Source organism: Pinus tabuliformis, chromosome Q, assembly GCF_031772625.1.
Source record: "Pinus tabuliformis cultivar Carrire ecotype Pingquan chromosome Q, CPIR1, whole genome shotgun sequence".
In the NCBI taxonomy this organism is placed as follows: Eukaryota; Viridiplantae; Streptophyta; class Pinopsida; order Pinales; family Pinaceae; genus Pinus; species Pinus tabuliformis.
In genome coordinates, this window is record NC_142296.1 from 548,236,378 (window position 1) to 548,251,455 (window position 15,078).

Sequence of the window (15,078 nt, forward strand, 5' to 3'; positions counted from 1 at the left end):
ATTTTAAAAAATAAAATTTTAATATATTTTTTATTTATATATTTTATTGTTTTTAGTTAATTTGTTTGTAATTTGTGTGATTTTTTTTCCCAAAATTATCTGAAATTATATTGGCCAGAACACTAATTCTTAATATAATGGAATATTTTAAACTATAAGATTTTGAATCAATAATCTTTATCAAAACACTCTATTCTATATTTTACTATTAATATATTTTATTAAAATTGTATATATATATACATTATAAGAATTATATATTCCAATTTATTATATTAAAATAAATTAATATAGAAACTTTTAAATCATAAATCCTATAATTTTCTAAAATTACTGATGCTCTGGGAAATTCAATGTAGAGGTAACTTCCGTTTCAAAAAGAAACGAAGAGGTTAATCTCTGGAAGAAGCGCCATCGAATTGACATCAGCCGAACACCCTAGAAACTTCGAAGGATTGATTTTACTGTTAGAAAGGTCCCCGCATCCTTTGACAGTGCAAATATATACGCGCTCCCACGACACATTACACACCTACACACGGAGACGTCACGATCTTTATCAAATTCTTCACACCAAAGAACGGTGCTCTTCGGCCCACAATGCGTACGCCCCTTTTTCTTGACGGTGTTCTGAACAGAGTTTCAGTATAAAATTTGAAAGAATTGATATCGGACAATACCCTTTTTAGAAAATAGGGCAATTTTTTTTTACAGAAGCCGTAGCTGCAAGATTGAATTGCCTTGATGACACCCATTGTCACGAAATCGTGGGATCTTAAGCCAATCTATTAGAAAGCTGGATTCTCTTCTGTCTGTTTGAGATTTGAATTTGCCAATGGATTCCCTTACCCAATTTTGGTCCTTAATGGGGATCATACTAGTCTTTTGGAACTTGGTCCCTCCCCAGCTGCTGGAAATGGTGAGAAGATGGCTGGAATCATGGCAGGAGAAATGGAAAGCTTACAAGTTTTTCAGGATTCCTCAGCACTATGGCTATGATGGGGTCCAAGAGAATGGATTATATAATAAGGTTAGTACCTATGTCAGTACCCTGGCAGGTGTTGTGGATACTCATTGTGCTAATTTGTATAGTGCTAACAATTCCAAAGATATGTTTGTTTCATTAGAGGCAGGTCAGAGTGTGGAGGACGTGTTTTTAGGTGCCAGGTTGTGGTGGATACATGAGGTGAAGAAGAAGGACGGTGAGGGTGATGCAACCAGGAGTTATATTTTGAAAATCCACAAGAGGGACAAGGCTGCTGTTGTGAGACCTTATTTGGAGCATGTTCAGGCTGTTGCAGAGGAAGTTGATCACAGGAAGAGAGAGCTCAAGCTCTATACGAACGGCCAGAAATTTGGGAGGCAGCAGTGGACTTCTCTGGCTTTCAGGCATCCTGATTGGACTTCTGTACCTTTCAAGCATCCTGCAACTTTCGATACCATTGCAATGGAATCAGATCTGAAGAATAAGATTAAGATGGATCTTGATGCTTTTGTTCGCGGTAAGAATTACTATCACAGGTTGGGCCGGGCTTGGAAGCGCGGTTATTTGCTCTATGGGCCTCCTGGTACCGGGAAATCCAGCATGGTTGCAGCCATGGCTAATTACTTGCATTACGATATCTATGACCTGGAATTGACGAAGGTGAATGATAATTGGGAGCTCAGAATGCTTTTGATGCAGACAAGCAATAAATCTATTATTGTGATTGAGGATATTGATTCTTCTTTGGATCTGCCAAGGCACAGCGGTGTGAACAATGAAGAACAGAGACATCAGGGCCATGGTGATAATGATGATGATGGACACGAGAGTGGCAGAGTTACAGTTTCTGGGATGCTGAATTTGATTGATGGGCTTTGGTCGAGCTGTGGTGAGGAGAAAATTATAGTGTTTACAACAAATAATAAAAATAGATTGGATCCCGCCCTTTTGAGACCTGGGAGAATGGATATGCATATTTACTTTCCTCACTGCACCTTTTCTGCTTTCAAAATCTTGGCAGACAATTATTTGGGTATGAAAGAACATAATCTTTTCTGTGAGGTTGAAGAGGCTTTTCAGGCAGGAGGTTGTATGACACCAGCTGAGGTGGGAGAAATTCTGTTAGTGAATAAAAGTTCCCCAAGTCGTGCTTTGAAGGCTCTGATAAGCGCTCTGCAATCAAAAGTCGTGCTTTGAAGGCTCTGATAAGCGCTCTGCAATCGAGTGGTAGGCGAAGAGGGAATGGGGTTGTGCCCGAGAGGCCAACAGAAAATGGGACTCGACTATTCAAAATGAAGAATAAAAATAAACCTATATTTCTGTTGAGTCCGGGAATTCCAAGAACACCATTAACCAGCGATTAATGGAATTCTATGAGCCTCCATTGCCAAGGCGTTTGAAGAAGCCCTCAAGGCAAAACTGCTTAGGTAGGCAGAAAATTTGAGTGTGAACACTTAGGTTTACTGACTCCAACTAATCCATGATGATGACTGGACTGAAACATTTTCATTAGGGGAGGGACCTAGCCTCACCCATCACTTTTTGTATTTTCTAATCATAAAGAAAAAAACAATCTCAAACACTTAGTATAGATTTCTATTAGGTGCTTATTAGGCTTATATCGATAAATACAAGTTTTATGAGTAATCAATTGGTTTGTATATAGTTTCATATATATCATTATTAACAAACATTACATTGTATGACAAATTACATTTGGCCAATTCATTGTTTGGTAATGTGTGTTAAACTTAAATACATGGTGTACAATAATTTTGGAATATTATAAAAAAAAATAAAATAATTGGTGATAAGTATTCAATTACAATGTTGGTGGATTAGTTGACATTAACTCTCCTTAGGTTAGTATTTTGTCTATCTACATGGAACACAAAAAATCATTCGCAACTCAAGAGGTTAAGAAGAGAGGTATATTAAGTAAAAAATCACGAGGGAAGCATTAGTTATCACCTCATACCATATCAAGGATTAGAAAGTGGTGTAAAGGGATGTCAAGCGTATGGAAGATGAGTTAGGATAAATAGGGAGAAAACTTCAAATGTGGAAGACGATGCAGAAATTAGGAAACTTATTCGACCATGCAGAAATTAGGAAACTTATTCCATACACTAGCTTTGCCAAAAACAAGGAATCAAAGTGCACCAAAATTGTAGTCTTGTACAAGCATATGAAGGTATTACTAACTTGTGTAATTAAGAGTGGAGGGCTTTAGGAGAACTCTTTCCTTCTTGGATTGGACCAATTGGACTCCAGGTATGGCACTATCATTGATGTTATTGATGTTATCTAAGGCACTACACTAGTATTTTTTTCTCTCTCCTTTTATTTATATACTTTTACAAAAAAAATGAGCAAAAACACTAGGGGTTTGATCATTTACCTTTGTAAATGCAATTTCTTGCATAGTTCATCATTTCTTCCTTTCCCTTCTTGCTGTGCAACAAAGTCCATGTTTGACGTGACAACAATGAAAATGAAATGAAATTGCATTCAAGCTATATACTTACCAAACACCATAGAGAGGGCATGACATGAATCCATTTTTAGTCTTCGAAGGACAAACATCAAATCCATCTCCACTCATTTCTTTATAAATCCATGACATGGATGAAATGAGTCTGTTGATGATTATCTAGGGTTTAGTTTACTATTTGGCATGATGTTCAAAATTATGGTTACATTAATTCAATTTATATATGTATATGTATAGGAGATTATAAGAATTGAAGAGAAAATTGAATATGGATATCCAAAGAATATTAAAGTGGCTTTTTTCTATAATTAAAAAACACAAAAATAAAGTATTGAATGAATGTGATAGGACGCAAATGCAATGGCAATCTAAAGAAATGGGAAATCCAACAAGAACAACATATGTGCTTTTATACTTGACTCCTAAATCATATATTTTATGGTGCACTTATATTCCTTTCTTTTTGAAGAATGCTTTCAAGATCATTTCCCACATGGTCATATGCTTGAACCTACATTTAATATTGTCAAATTTTGTTTAAAGCAAATCATAACAATACTAAATAAGTTTTCAAATAGAGTAATATGTAGGCTCTCTTCTATGATTAAGTATTTTTTATGTAAATAGGAATATAAAATTAACTACTTACTAAAAAAAGGATCATAGAAGTTTCAAAAATAATTTAAAACTAAATACTCATTATAATAATGATAACACAAATAATTAATATAAGCTATAAATAATGATTTATTTGGATGTATACTATCCATACATAATAACGGAAAATCACTAAAAGAGAATTTATGAATTTCATTAATTAAAAACGTTTTATCGAAGAAAAATTTACATAGCTTCTATGGAAAATTATACTCCAAAACTGATGAGACCAAACCATGCAAAACCAAACCATATTACCTCTAACCATAAAATGGTCTATCAAGGGCACCCATTTTGTTCCACCTTGTAATATAGAGTAGAAAACTTAACAAGCTCTTTATCTACTTATGCACAAGTAAAACACATTAGGTAAACCACCCCTCACTAGGTAATTAAATATTAGAATAATCTCATATGGTAAAGAACTTAGGCCCAAGTACAAAGCCTAAACTTCATAGAAAATTGCCAATAAGATTTAGATTCTAACACTTTAGCTATATGCCATATATAGGTCTTTATATCACATCAAAGATTTACAAATTACCCTTGGAATTTATATGTCATAGAAGGCTTTACAAAGTAGCTTGAAAACCAATGGTACTAGGCCAGGTAAATTCATTCCTTCCTCCTATTTGAAGCCCTTGTGATAGTTAATTGGTTTGATCCAATATTTACAAAAGGCATGCTTCTTATTGGCATTAGAGGGAGGTCTATGAGTGGCGGCTAGGTTTTTTGCATCTCATTGATCAATGGTGAATTCTAGTGATTGAAAGAAGAAATTTGTTTCTATTGAAGGAATGACAACTCAAGCCATGGTCTCATATAGTGCCATGTTGAAATATGGATTTGTTCTTTCAGTTGTCCAAGAAGCTTTGGCCCTCAATGTTACTTTGGAAGAGGATTCCTTCAACTATGGTTTTTTTTTTGCAAATTAAGCTTTGGTTTGCAGATTTAATGGGTTTTGGCCACGATTGACTGATGATCTAAATATTTACCCTTTGGCTTAGGGTTTTTATATTGTGGTTTTTTATAATATTGAGGATAAGTGGAATATTTGTGAATCTGGGCCCTGGTTTTGGGCCAGTGCTAGCCTTTTATGCAGCCATGATCTCCCACCTTTGATCTAGTTATGGTGTCAATCTCCATGGTTCCTTTTGGAGTAAGGCTCCCAAACCTTCCCCTACATATTTGGAACCTCCCAAAATTATCTTCCATTGGTAATGCATTAAAGAAGTTTTATTATCTCAATCTAGACTCTGATTTTTTTTATAAAACCACTTATGATCGTATATGTGTTGAGATAGACTTCAACAAGGGTTTTCCTGTTGAGATTAAATTGACAACTCCAAAATATGTGTGGGTATAGAAGTTTGAGTATGAAAATGTTTCATTTTGATGTTGAGCTTGTTATGAAATAGGGCATGTAATAAAAAATTTCCCAAAGTAGTTACAGAATAACAGAGACCAGAAAATAATCGGAGGCCCAAATGGTGGGAAGGAGCTCATATCGAACATTATATGGCACAAAGAAGAAGAGATAGGGTAAGAAAGAAGCTGAGGAAAAACTGGAAGAAGTTATAATCAAAGAAGATTGACCGAAGGAAACAAAAAATAGTCAAGAAGAAGTGTATGAGGACCCTCCATATTCAACGACAATTGGGGCACAACATACCCTAGTGAAAGTTGGATCCCCCTTTGAATCCCAAAGGAAAAATGTTGGAAAAGAAACTTCTTGGGAAGATCAGGTAGATAAGGAAGAACTTGAAGACAATAATGACCACTCATCAAAGGGTAATCTATTGGATACAATAGAAAATGCAGGTTGGATTCAAGTGGGGAAGAAGGGTGTAAACACCCTAAATGAACCAATTTCCCTTGTAGAGTTAGAGAAATGGGATAAAAGCAACAAATGTTCTTTGTTTGTTTGTTGAGTTTCCTCCAATTGAACTTAAACAAAATCTTGTACGATCCTCCATTCATAGTAGTGGGTTACAAATCTATCCATGTCTATATATTTTATTTATAACTGCTAATAAGGAACTCTTTCCGTTGTCGGCACTCCACATGTGTGTGTGTGTGTCTGTGTCATGGGGGCTTCAATCAATGAACCTCTGACATATCATGTGCATTTGTGGCATATTAAACAATACCCTTAATTTGACTACATATTGGAAAATACCTCTAAAAACCACATTATTTAACCACTTACAAATATGAACCCAATACACCTTTCCAACTTAAAAAAATCCCTACTTTCACTAGATATTGTAGATCTCCCACTCGAGGACTTATTTTTATTTCTATTCTGGGACCGTCCTCATACAGACAAGGCATCTCCATTTTGTCCCTCCATATTTTTCCGTCTCATCTCCTCTGACAACAAGGATGAGACTATTTCATCAAACTTCAAGGTAGTTGTATAATTGTATTGCTACCTATTGCAACAACCAAACTATCCCAAAAATCTGGTAGAGAAGACAACAAACTGATGCACTTATCTTCATATGAAATTTTAATATCAATAGATAACAACTGACTTACCATAGTATTAAAGGTGTTCATATGCTCTGTCACCGAGTCTGCATCCTTCATCCTTAGGTTATACAACTTTTTTCATAGGAATAGTTTGTTCACCAGAGACTTAGATTGGTACAAAGTCCCTAACTTGTCCCACAAAGCCTTCTCCGTAGCTTCCCCTGATACATTCAACAATACTGAATATGAGATACAGAACCGTATTGTGTTATTTTCTTTCTGATCTAACTTCGTCCAGTATTCATCTAATGTTGTCGTTGGTTTATTACCCGAATCTACCGTGATCCACTGATCTTTATCCACTAGCAAATCCTCCATCTTGAGTTTCCACAACTCAAAACTCTGACCATTAAATTTCTCAATCTTTATCTTTCCACTGCTCGCCATCTTCTTTCACCACAAGAATTGATCCTGCAGACATCCCACTAAGTAGGGTCTACCACAGGCCCGAGCAAAACCCATCAACAAAGGCATCTCCTTGAAGCTGAAACAACTCTGATACCAAATGTAGGTTTTAACCCTGTACAGAAATTACCAGCAAATGAATTCTTAAAAACAGAAAATATACAATGGAAAGAAGATAAAACATAAAACAGATATACACAAAGATTTTCCCTTCGATCCCAAAAACAGAACTACAAGATTGATTTTTCATTATATTCCTTTCAATGTTACAATACATATATATACATGTTGAAGCATCCATAAACCCCAATCCATTAACCCTGGATTAGAACATAATAGTAGTTCCCTTGACCAAATCTACAAGATACCATGGGTAGAAAACAATCATGCCCAAAACCATACGCAAAACCCATGCAAAAAACCATAGGTAGGTTTGCCCACCTACCTAGATAGCGCGTGGGGCTAGTCGTGGAAAGAATATAACCCACACCCAATAGACACAACAAGACCTTACTGACTTTCCTCAGGTGCTACAGGACCTCTAGGAGTAACCTAGCCCCTCCAGGTGTCCAAAACCTGAGGCAACTCACCTTTTCCTTGACCTAAAGCCCCATTCACTCCCTTGCCAACACCTCCATGTGACTATGCATTCCCAGTCACTCCCATAGGCTTGCATCAGTGCGACCGTGGCCTTTTTCTGCCAATGTTGTGCCAACGACTGGGAGAATTAAGGCTACTTTCCATGGTTGGGGCTAAGCCTCTACCCAGAAATCTAGGAAACTTCTAGAAATCATAAAAGTCATGAAGAAAATGCTTGTAAATCAAAAACTAGAACCAGGATTTGACCTGACCATCCCCAACTGGAACGAAGATTTTATCAAACACTTGGTAGATATGTAAAGGCCATGAATGCAAGTCTAAACATAAGGGACTGAAAACTTATCTAAGGTTTAATAAGAAGGGTCTCTACCTTCTCACATTAGTTGTCATAACATCAATTAGGTATTGCATTCATTATTTATTCAGTTACAAGTAAAAACATGAATAGAGCCATGACTGAGATCTGTCATAAAACCATGCTTATAACCATCATATAACCAGATAGATAACAATAAGAGAACAACCATTAAAGCCACATAATAACCAGTACATTTCCTTACCAAAAGCAAGAGAAACTTAGTTTTTATTAACCATAGGCAATTACCAACCGGGTTCGGGACTTCCACGTTCCACCCGACCATAGATTGGTTGAACCAGATCTTTCTTTCATCCAATCATCCCCGTGCCATATTCCAAGCATGAATGTGGGATCTCATGGGATAAGCCAATCCATAAACAACCAAGGGAATCCATAGGTTAAACCAACTCCACCCTCACCATACCGGGATCACACTTAAACCGGTGCTGAGATCACAAAATCGGACCGAGCTTGGATACCTCAAAATTTCTTCACATACCATGCATGTCAAAACCAGCTAGGAAATCACACATGCAAACTGTTACCTGCAAGTATTCCCGCTAAAGATGCTTGTGTTAGGATATTCCGACACATAGGATATAGTTAAGTTCAACTTGGTCTAGCATAGAGTTAGGTTAGAGTTAGGTAAAGTGTGTTTCTTTACCGTTGTACATTTTGTAACTTACAATCCGACGGTCACGATATGTAGTGATCCGACGGTTCACTCTCACCTCGGTATTACCGACACTTGATCCGTGGCTTGACACCCGATTGGTCCATGAGTTCTATTTAAAGCGCATGGAGGGTCATTGTTCGGGTAATCCGTGCATGAGAGAAGCTTATGTAAATTTTCATTCTTTGATTAATAAATTGTCTGTACCCACGTTGGGACAGGCCGTGGACTGTTTCCCTCCTTGCACTCTGAGGGTTTTAACCACGTCAAAAATACTGGTGTATTGATTTGAGATCTGGTTGTGAGCGGTGTCCTTTTGGTATTCTTTCTGAGGAACTTACCCTGTAAATTCCTACATGGTATCAGAGCTATTTGAGGGCCGCGTCCGTTGGTGATCCAAATCTGAAGCCGGTAGAACTGCATGCTGCTGTCGTTTCCTAGATCTGCTGTTTCTGACTGGTTTCGGGCCGAGAGGACTGCTCTGTTGCGTTCGGAGCATCTGTTTCAGTGAGGAACCCCTTTCGTTTCACGCGAAAAGGTTTCCAGTAGCCCTAGCTGCGTCATTTTTCAGATCGGGAGGTATACAGTGTTTTTTTTTGCAGTTTACTGTCATTTTCTCTCTGCTTATTTCGGTTTCGGTTTATTTAGCCTTTTTTTTCTCGGATCTATACCTTTCATTTCTGCGTATGCTCTTTGCCCTGCGACTCTGTGCGATCTGGGCAAATCAGAAACAGAAAGAAAGGATTTTTCTCATGCGTATGCTCTTTTCCCTGCACCTTAGTGTGATCTTGGAAAATCAGAAACATTGAGAAAAATATTTAGTTTTTCGGTTAAAAGCTAACTTTGAGATTTTTTTTAAAAATTCTAGTTTTTTGGCTAAAGCTAACTTTGAGCCGTAAGGTTCGTTTTTCTTTGCATATTCGTGTTGGGTTTTGTGTTTTGTGTTTTGTAGGGGAAAAGAGCATTCCCAAGGCAAGCACGCAAATCGAGGCCCCCCCCCTCTCTCTCTCTCAAATATTTTGTATAGATCAATTGGTTCAAAGACTTTTTAAGAGAGTAGAGGTCTTGGGTTCAAGTCTCCATTTTGTGGGGGCGGATTTTTTCATTCCCGCACATTCGCGCACTTTGCCGGCAACGTCAACAATTTTTTTTCAAAAAGCCATATCTTCTTCATCCGGAAGCCTTTTTCAGAGCCGTTTTTTTTAAAATCGCCTATTTTTTCAAGATCTATCCATTGGACCACTTACTTTTAGCATCTTCAGCTTCAGGTTTTTTTCAAAAAATGGAAAGTCCATGCCAAGTCATTCTTGACAGCACTAACTACTTCCAATGGGTAGCCTACATGGGAGATTTACTTAGAAGTAAAGGTCTCTTTAGAATAGCCACAGACCAAGAGAAGAAACCCAAAGATGAAGACAAGGCCGAAAAATGGGAAAATAGACAAGATCAAGCACGTGGTTTGATAGGAATGTCTGTTTCTCCTGATCTTAGATTCCACATTGCAGAAATTGAAACTCCTCATGAAGCATTAGAAAAACTTGCTAAAGTTTTTGGGATTAAAAATGAAATTAGAGCCCATCAACTTGAGAATGAGTTGCTTACTTTGGATCCTAATAATTTTTCTTGCATTGAAGATTTCTTGTCCAAATTCAAGACCCTTAGATATCTCTTGGAAGGTGTTAAAGTTAAGAAAGAAGATGGTAACCTTATTTATTCCATCCTTACTAAGTTGGGACCAGCCTACTCTGTATTTGTTTCCACTTTCCATTCTACAAGGGAAGCTTTCATTTGTCAAGGCAAAGACTACAAACCCCCTTCCTTTGACTCCTTTTGTGATTCCTTAATAAGAGAACAAGAAAAACTCTTACACCTTGGTCTTCTTAATCTTGGAAACTCTTCCTCGAAAGCGTTAGCCGCCCAGCAGCAACCAAATTCAAAGAATCCTAAGAAGTCTTATCCTCAAAGGAATGGTCCTAAACCAACTCAGCCTCAAGATGAAAGATCATTTCAGCAAAATGACAAGACCAATAAAAACAAATGGAAGAGGACTGACAGACATTGTAACTTTTGTAATCGAGATGGCCACTTAGAATCTAAATGCTTTAAGAAGATGGAAGCCTTGGAAGCCGCAATGAAGAAACATAACATCCATCTGGAGCCTACTTCAACTTCAACTTCCGGAACGGCACTTTCTGCATGTCATCGTCAATCATCTCAGTCTGGTTATGCATTAAATGTATCTTCTTCTTCTTCTCATTCTCATGAGTGGCTCATTGATTCTGGAGCCTCTTGTCACATGGCCAAAAACCAAGCCATGTTTTCTTCTTTAAATGATTGTAACACCAAAAATATATATGTTGGTGATGATAGATCTCTTAATGTTGTAGGGACTGGAACTGTTCATCTAGACAATGGTCAGTTCAATGATGTATTATGTGTTCCAAACTTATCCTGCAACCTTCTATCTGTCTATCAGATAACTCATTCAGGTGAAGGTAAAATTGTTGAATTTTCACCTCATGATGTTGTAATCAAGGATCTAAAAGATCCTAAACAGATTCTAGCTACTGGTCTTGCTGATGATTCCAAAAGGTTGTATAAGTTTCACAACTTTGGGTCATCCCATCTTCCCTCAGTGTTTGTTGCTCATAATGATGAAGTGAGCAAACTTTGGCATGAGCGGTTTGGTCACTTAAACTATCGCTCCCTTCAGCATCTATGTAAAGAAAATATGGTGACAGGTCTTCCTATGGTATCTTGCAAAGATGGTGTTTGTTCCGGATGTGTACTCGGAAAACATCATCGGGACAGTTTTGACAAACGTGCCTCTTGGCACGCCTCAGCCCCTTTACAGCTTGTGCACAGTGATTTATGTGGTCCTCTCCCTGTTGCTTCATTCTCTGGCTGCAAGTACTTCTTAACTTTCATTGATGATTTCTCTAGACGCACTTGGGTATACTTCTTAAAACTCAAGAGCGAAGTATTTAGCACTTTTTTGGCCTTCAAAGCATTTGTTGAAAAACAATCTGGACATCAAATTCTTAAGCTAAGAACTGATAATGGTGGAGAATATGTTAAAAACGCATTCATCAACTTTTGCACCGAAAATGGAATTCAAATGCAACATACTGTTCCATACACTCCACAACAAAATGGTGTAGCTGAAAGGAAAAATCGCACCTTAAAGGAAATGGCTAATTGTATGCTGCAATCTAAAGGACTCAGTCTTAGTTTTTGGGCCGAAGCAATTAATTGTGCAAATTATATAATCAATCGCACTCCTACTAAGGTTCTAGAGAATATCACTCCAGAAGAAGCTTGGAGTTCCATTAAACCAGATGTAAGTCACTTTCGTGTGTTTGGAAGTGAAGCATGGGCCCATATTCCAGATGAAAAGCATAAAGCTTTAGAACCTAAGAGTGAGAAATGTACTTTTGTTGGATATTCTGAAGATGTAAAAGGTTATAGACTTATTCCATTTAAGTCCAAAAATGTTATCATTAGAAGAGATGTAAAATTTGATGAAAATAAATCGGCCTGCGAGCCTAGTCCGGCGGATGTGCCACCTCTTCCTATCTCTTCTATCTTTGAAAACATTTCTTCTTCTGATGATGAAAGCGAGGATGATAATCCTCCCCCACCTTCTCAGGATCCTCAACTTCCAAGATGGGTCCGTGCTACTCGGGATGCAGCAGGTGATCTTGCCGGTGATCCTACAGATCAGCGACGTACACGTTCTCAGTTTGAAAGAGCCTCTTCTTTACTGGCTCAAGCTCCAGTAAATCATGATCCTGACACTTTTGCAGAAGCTTCAGGCCATCCACATTGGGAAGCAGCTATGAATGAAGAATATCATTCATTGATGACAAATGATACATGGGATCTTGTTCCTCTACCAAAGGGACGCAAACTTGTTAGATGCAAATGGGTTTACAGAACCAAGTATGGACCAGATGGGAAAGTTGATAAACATAAGGCTCGTCTAGTTGCTAAGGGCTTTTCACAGGTTGAAGGCATTGACTACACTGAAACCTTCTCTCCAGTTGCCAAAATGAACTCTATCCGCCTTGTTCTTTCCCTTGCTGCCTCTTTAAAATGGGAAGTCCATCAAATGGATGTTAAATCTGCCTTCTTGCATGGGGACTTGCAGGAAGAAATCTATATGGAACAACCCATTGGCTTCATACAAACAGACTCCAGCCTCGTTTGTCGACTTAAGAAATCCCTTTATGGCCTCAAACAAGCTCCTCGGGCTTGGTATGCCAAAATGGATAGCTTTCTTTTAGAATCTGGCTTTTCTAGGTGTCATTCTGACAATACTGTCTACACCAAGAAAGTGGGCAACTCTCTTATCATCCTTGTTCTTTATGTTGATGATCTTATTCTTACTGGTAGTGATCCCAACCTTATAAACCATGTGAAGTCCAGCCTTAAAAAGAAATTTGAAATGACAGACTTAGGACACTTACACTATTTTCTCGGTCTTCAAGTCTTGCAATCCCAAGAAGGTATTTTCCTTTCCCAGTCCAAGTATGCTTGTGATATTCTTCGTCATTTTCACATGGAAGACTGTAAGCCAGCCCCTTCTCCCTTTCAGTCTGGAGTCAAACTTTCAGTCTCTTGTACTTCTCCTGAAGTTGATGCTACCTTATACCGTCAACTTGTCGGAAAACTCTTGTATTTAACCCATACTCGTCCTGATCTTTCCTTTGCTGTTGGCCTTGTTGCTCGTTTTATGCAAAACCCCCGTGAAAGTCATTGGAAAGCAGCTAAAAGAATACTTCGTTATGTTCGAGGTACAGTACAGTTTGGGATTCATTACAGTGCCAAAGCAGCTCCTCTGTTAGTTGGTTTCACTGATTCTGATTGGGCTGGTGACCTTGATGATCGGAAGTCTACTGCCGGTTATGTCTTCACTCTTGGTTCAGGACCTATTACATGGGCTTGTAAGAAACAGGCTGCCATTTCTCTTTCGTCAGCAGAAGCAGAGTATCGTGGTGCCGTGGAAGCTAGTAAGGAAGCCTTGTGGCTTCGTCAGATCCTATCCGAATTTGGCTTTGAGCAGCAGCATCCAACCACACTTTGGTGTGATAATCAAAGTGCCATTCAGCTATGCAAAGATCCAGTCCAGCATCAGCGCAGCAAACACATTGAACTACACATGCACTTCATCAGAAAGCTCATTCATGACCATGTTCTTGAAGTGCAATATTGTCCAACGGATGATCAGGTTGCAGACATCTTCCCAAAGGCTCTCACAGAGGCGAAGTTCACTAAACTTCGATATATGCTTGGAGTTCAGGAAGTTGTCACTAAGGGGGGATAGGCTCTAGTGCCTCCTTCCTTCTCCTATTGTGTCATATTTGTAAATCCTTCAATCCTATCCCAAGTTGTTCTTAAGGGGGGATGTTAGGATATTCCGACACATAGGATATAGTTAAGTTCAACTTGGTCTAGCATAGAGTTAGGTTAGAGTTAGGTAAAGTGTGTTTCTTTACCGTTGTACATTTTGTAACTTACAATCCGACGGTCACGATATGTAGTGATCCGACGGTTCACTCTCACCTCGGTATTACCGACACTTGATCCGTGGCTTGACACCCGATTGGTCCATGAGTTCTATTTAAAGCGCATGGAGGGTCATTGTTCGGGTAATCCGTGCATGAGAGAAGCTTATGTAAATTTTCATTCTTTGATTAATAAATTGTCTGTACCCACGTTGGGACAGGCCGTGGACTGTTTCCCTCCTTGCACTCTGAGGGTTTTAACCACGTCAAAAATACTGGTGTATTGATTTGAGATCTGGTTGTGAGCGGTGTCCTTTTGGTATTCTTTCTGAGGAACTTACCCTGTAAATTCCTACAGCTTGAACCTTACCTTCCTTTACTTTCCTTATCCTTCTTTGATTTTCCTTCCTTTTCTTGTCCTTCCTTTGCTTTCTTTCTTTCTTTCTCCTCTTGGTTTTTTTCTCTTCTCTGAGACTAACTCTAAAACTGAATTGACAAAAGCTACCAACTAATGCTCTGAGGTCTTTTTATTGATGAGGCCTCTAATTTCTTCAATTTTCCATTATTTTCCTTCATTTTCCTCCTCACATGCAATCTATGACCTTTCACCTTCCTTTTCTCTTAATTTCCATTATTTACATAAATAATGTGCCAAAAATACCTTTTTTCCTTTCTAAAGCCTTATCCATTGCCCTTGCCAATTTCCCCTTAGCCATAAAACACAACAAGTGATTCCCACTAGGATATTTTTCCCAACATTTAGCTTGTAATAAGTGTCCCTTGTCCATGGTATTATTTTACCTTTATTAACTTTTATTGCAGGAACTTTTAACCTGAGGTTGTTACAACCCTGAGCCAGATTCT

General features: G+C 38.2%; 1 protein-coding gene across 1 annotated transcript; it reads left to right on the forward strand.

Annotated features, from left to right (window-relative positions):
* The first annotated feature begins 584 nt into the window (after positions 1-584).
* Positions 585-2,636, forward strand: LOC149220620 (AAA-ATPase At2g46620-like). Its single transcript, XM_089382834.1, has one exon. It carries the CDS (start codon positions 836-838, stop codon positions 2,180-2,182), a length of 1,347 nt encoding a protein of 448 aa, XP_089238960.1. The 5' UTR covers positions 585-835; the 3' UTR covers positions 2,183-2,636.
* The last annotated feature ends 12,442 nt before the right edge of the window (positions 2,637-15,078 follow it).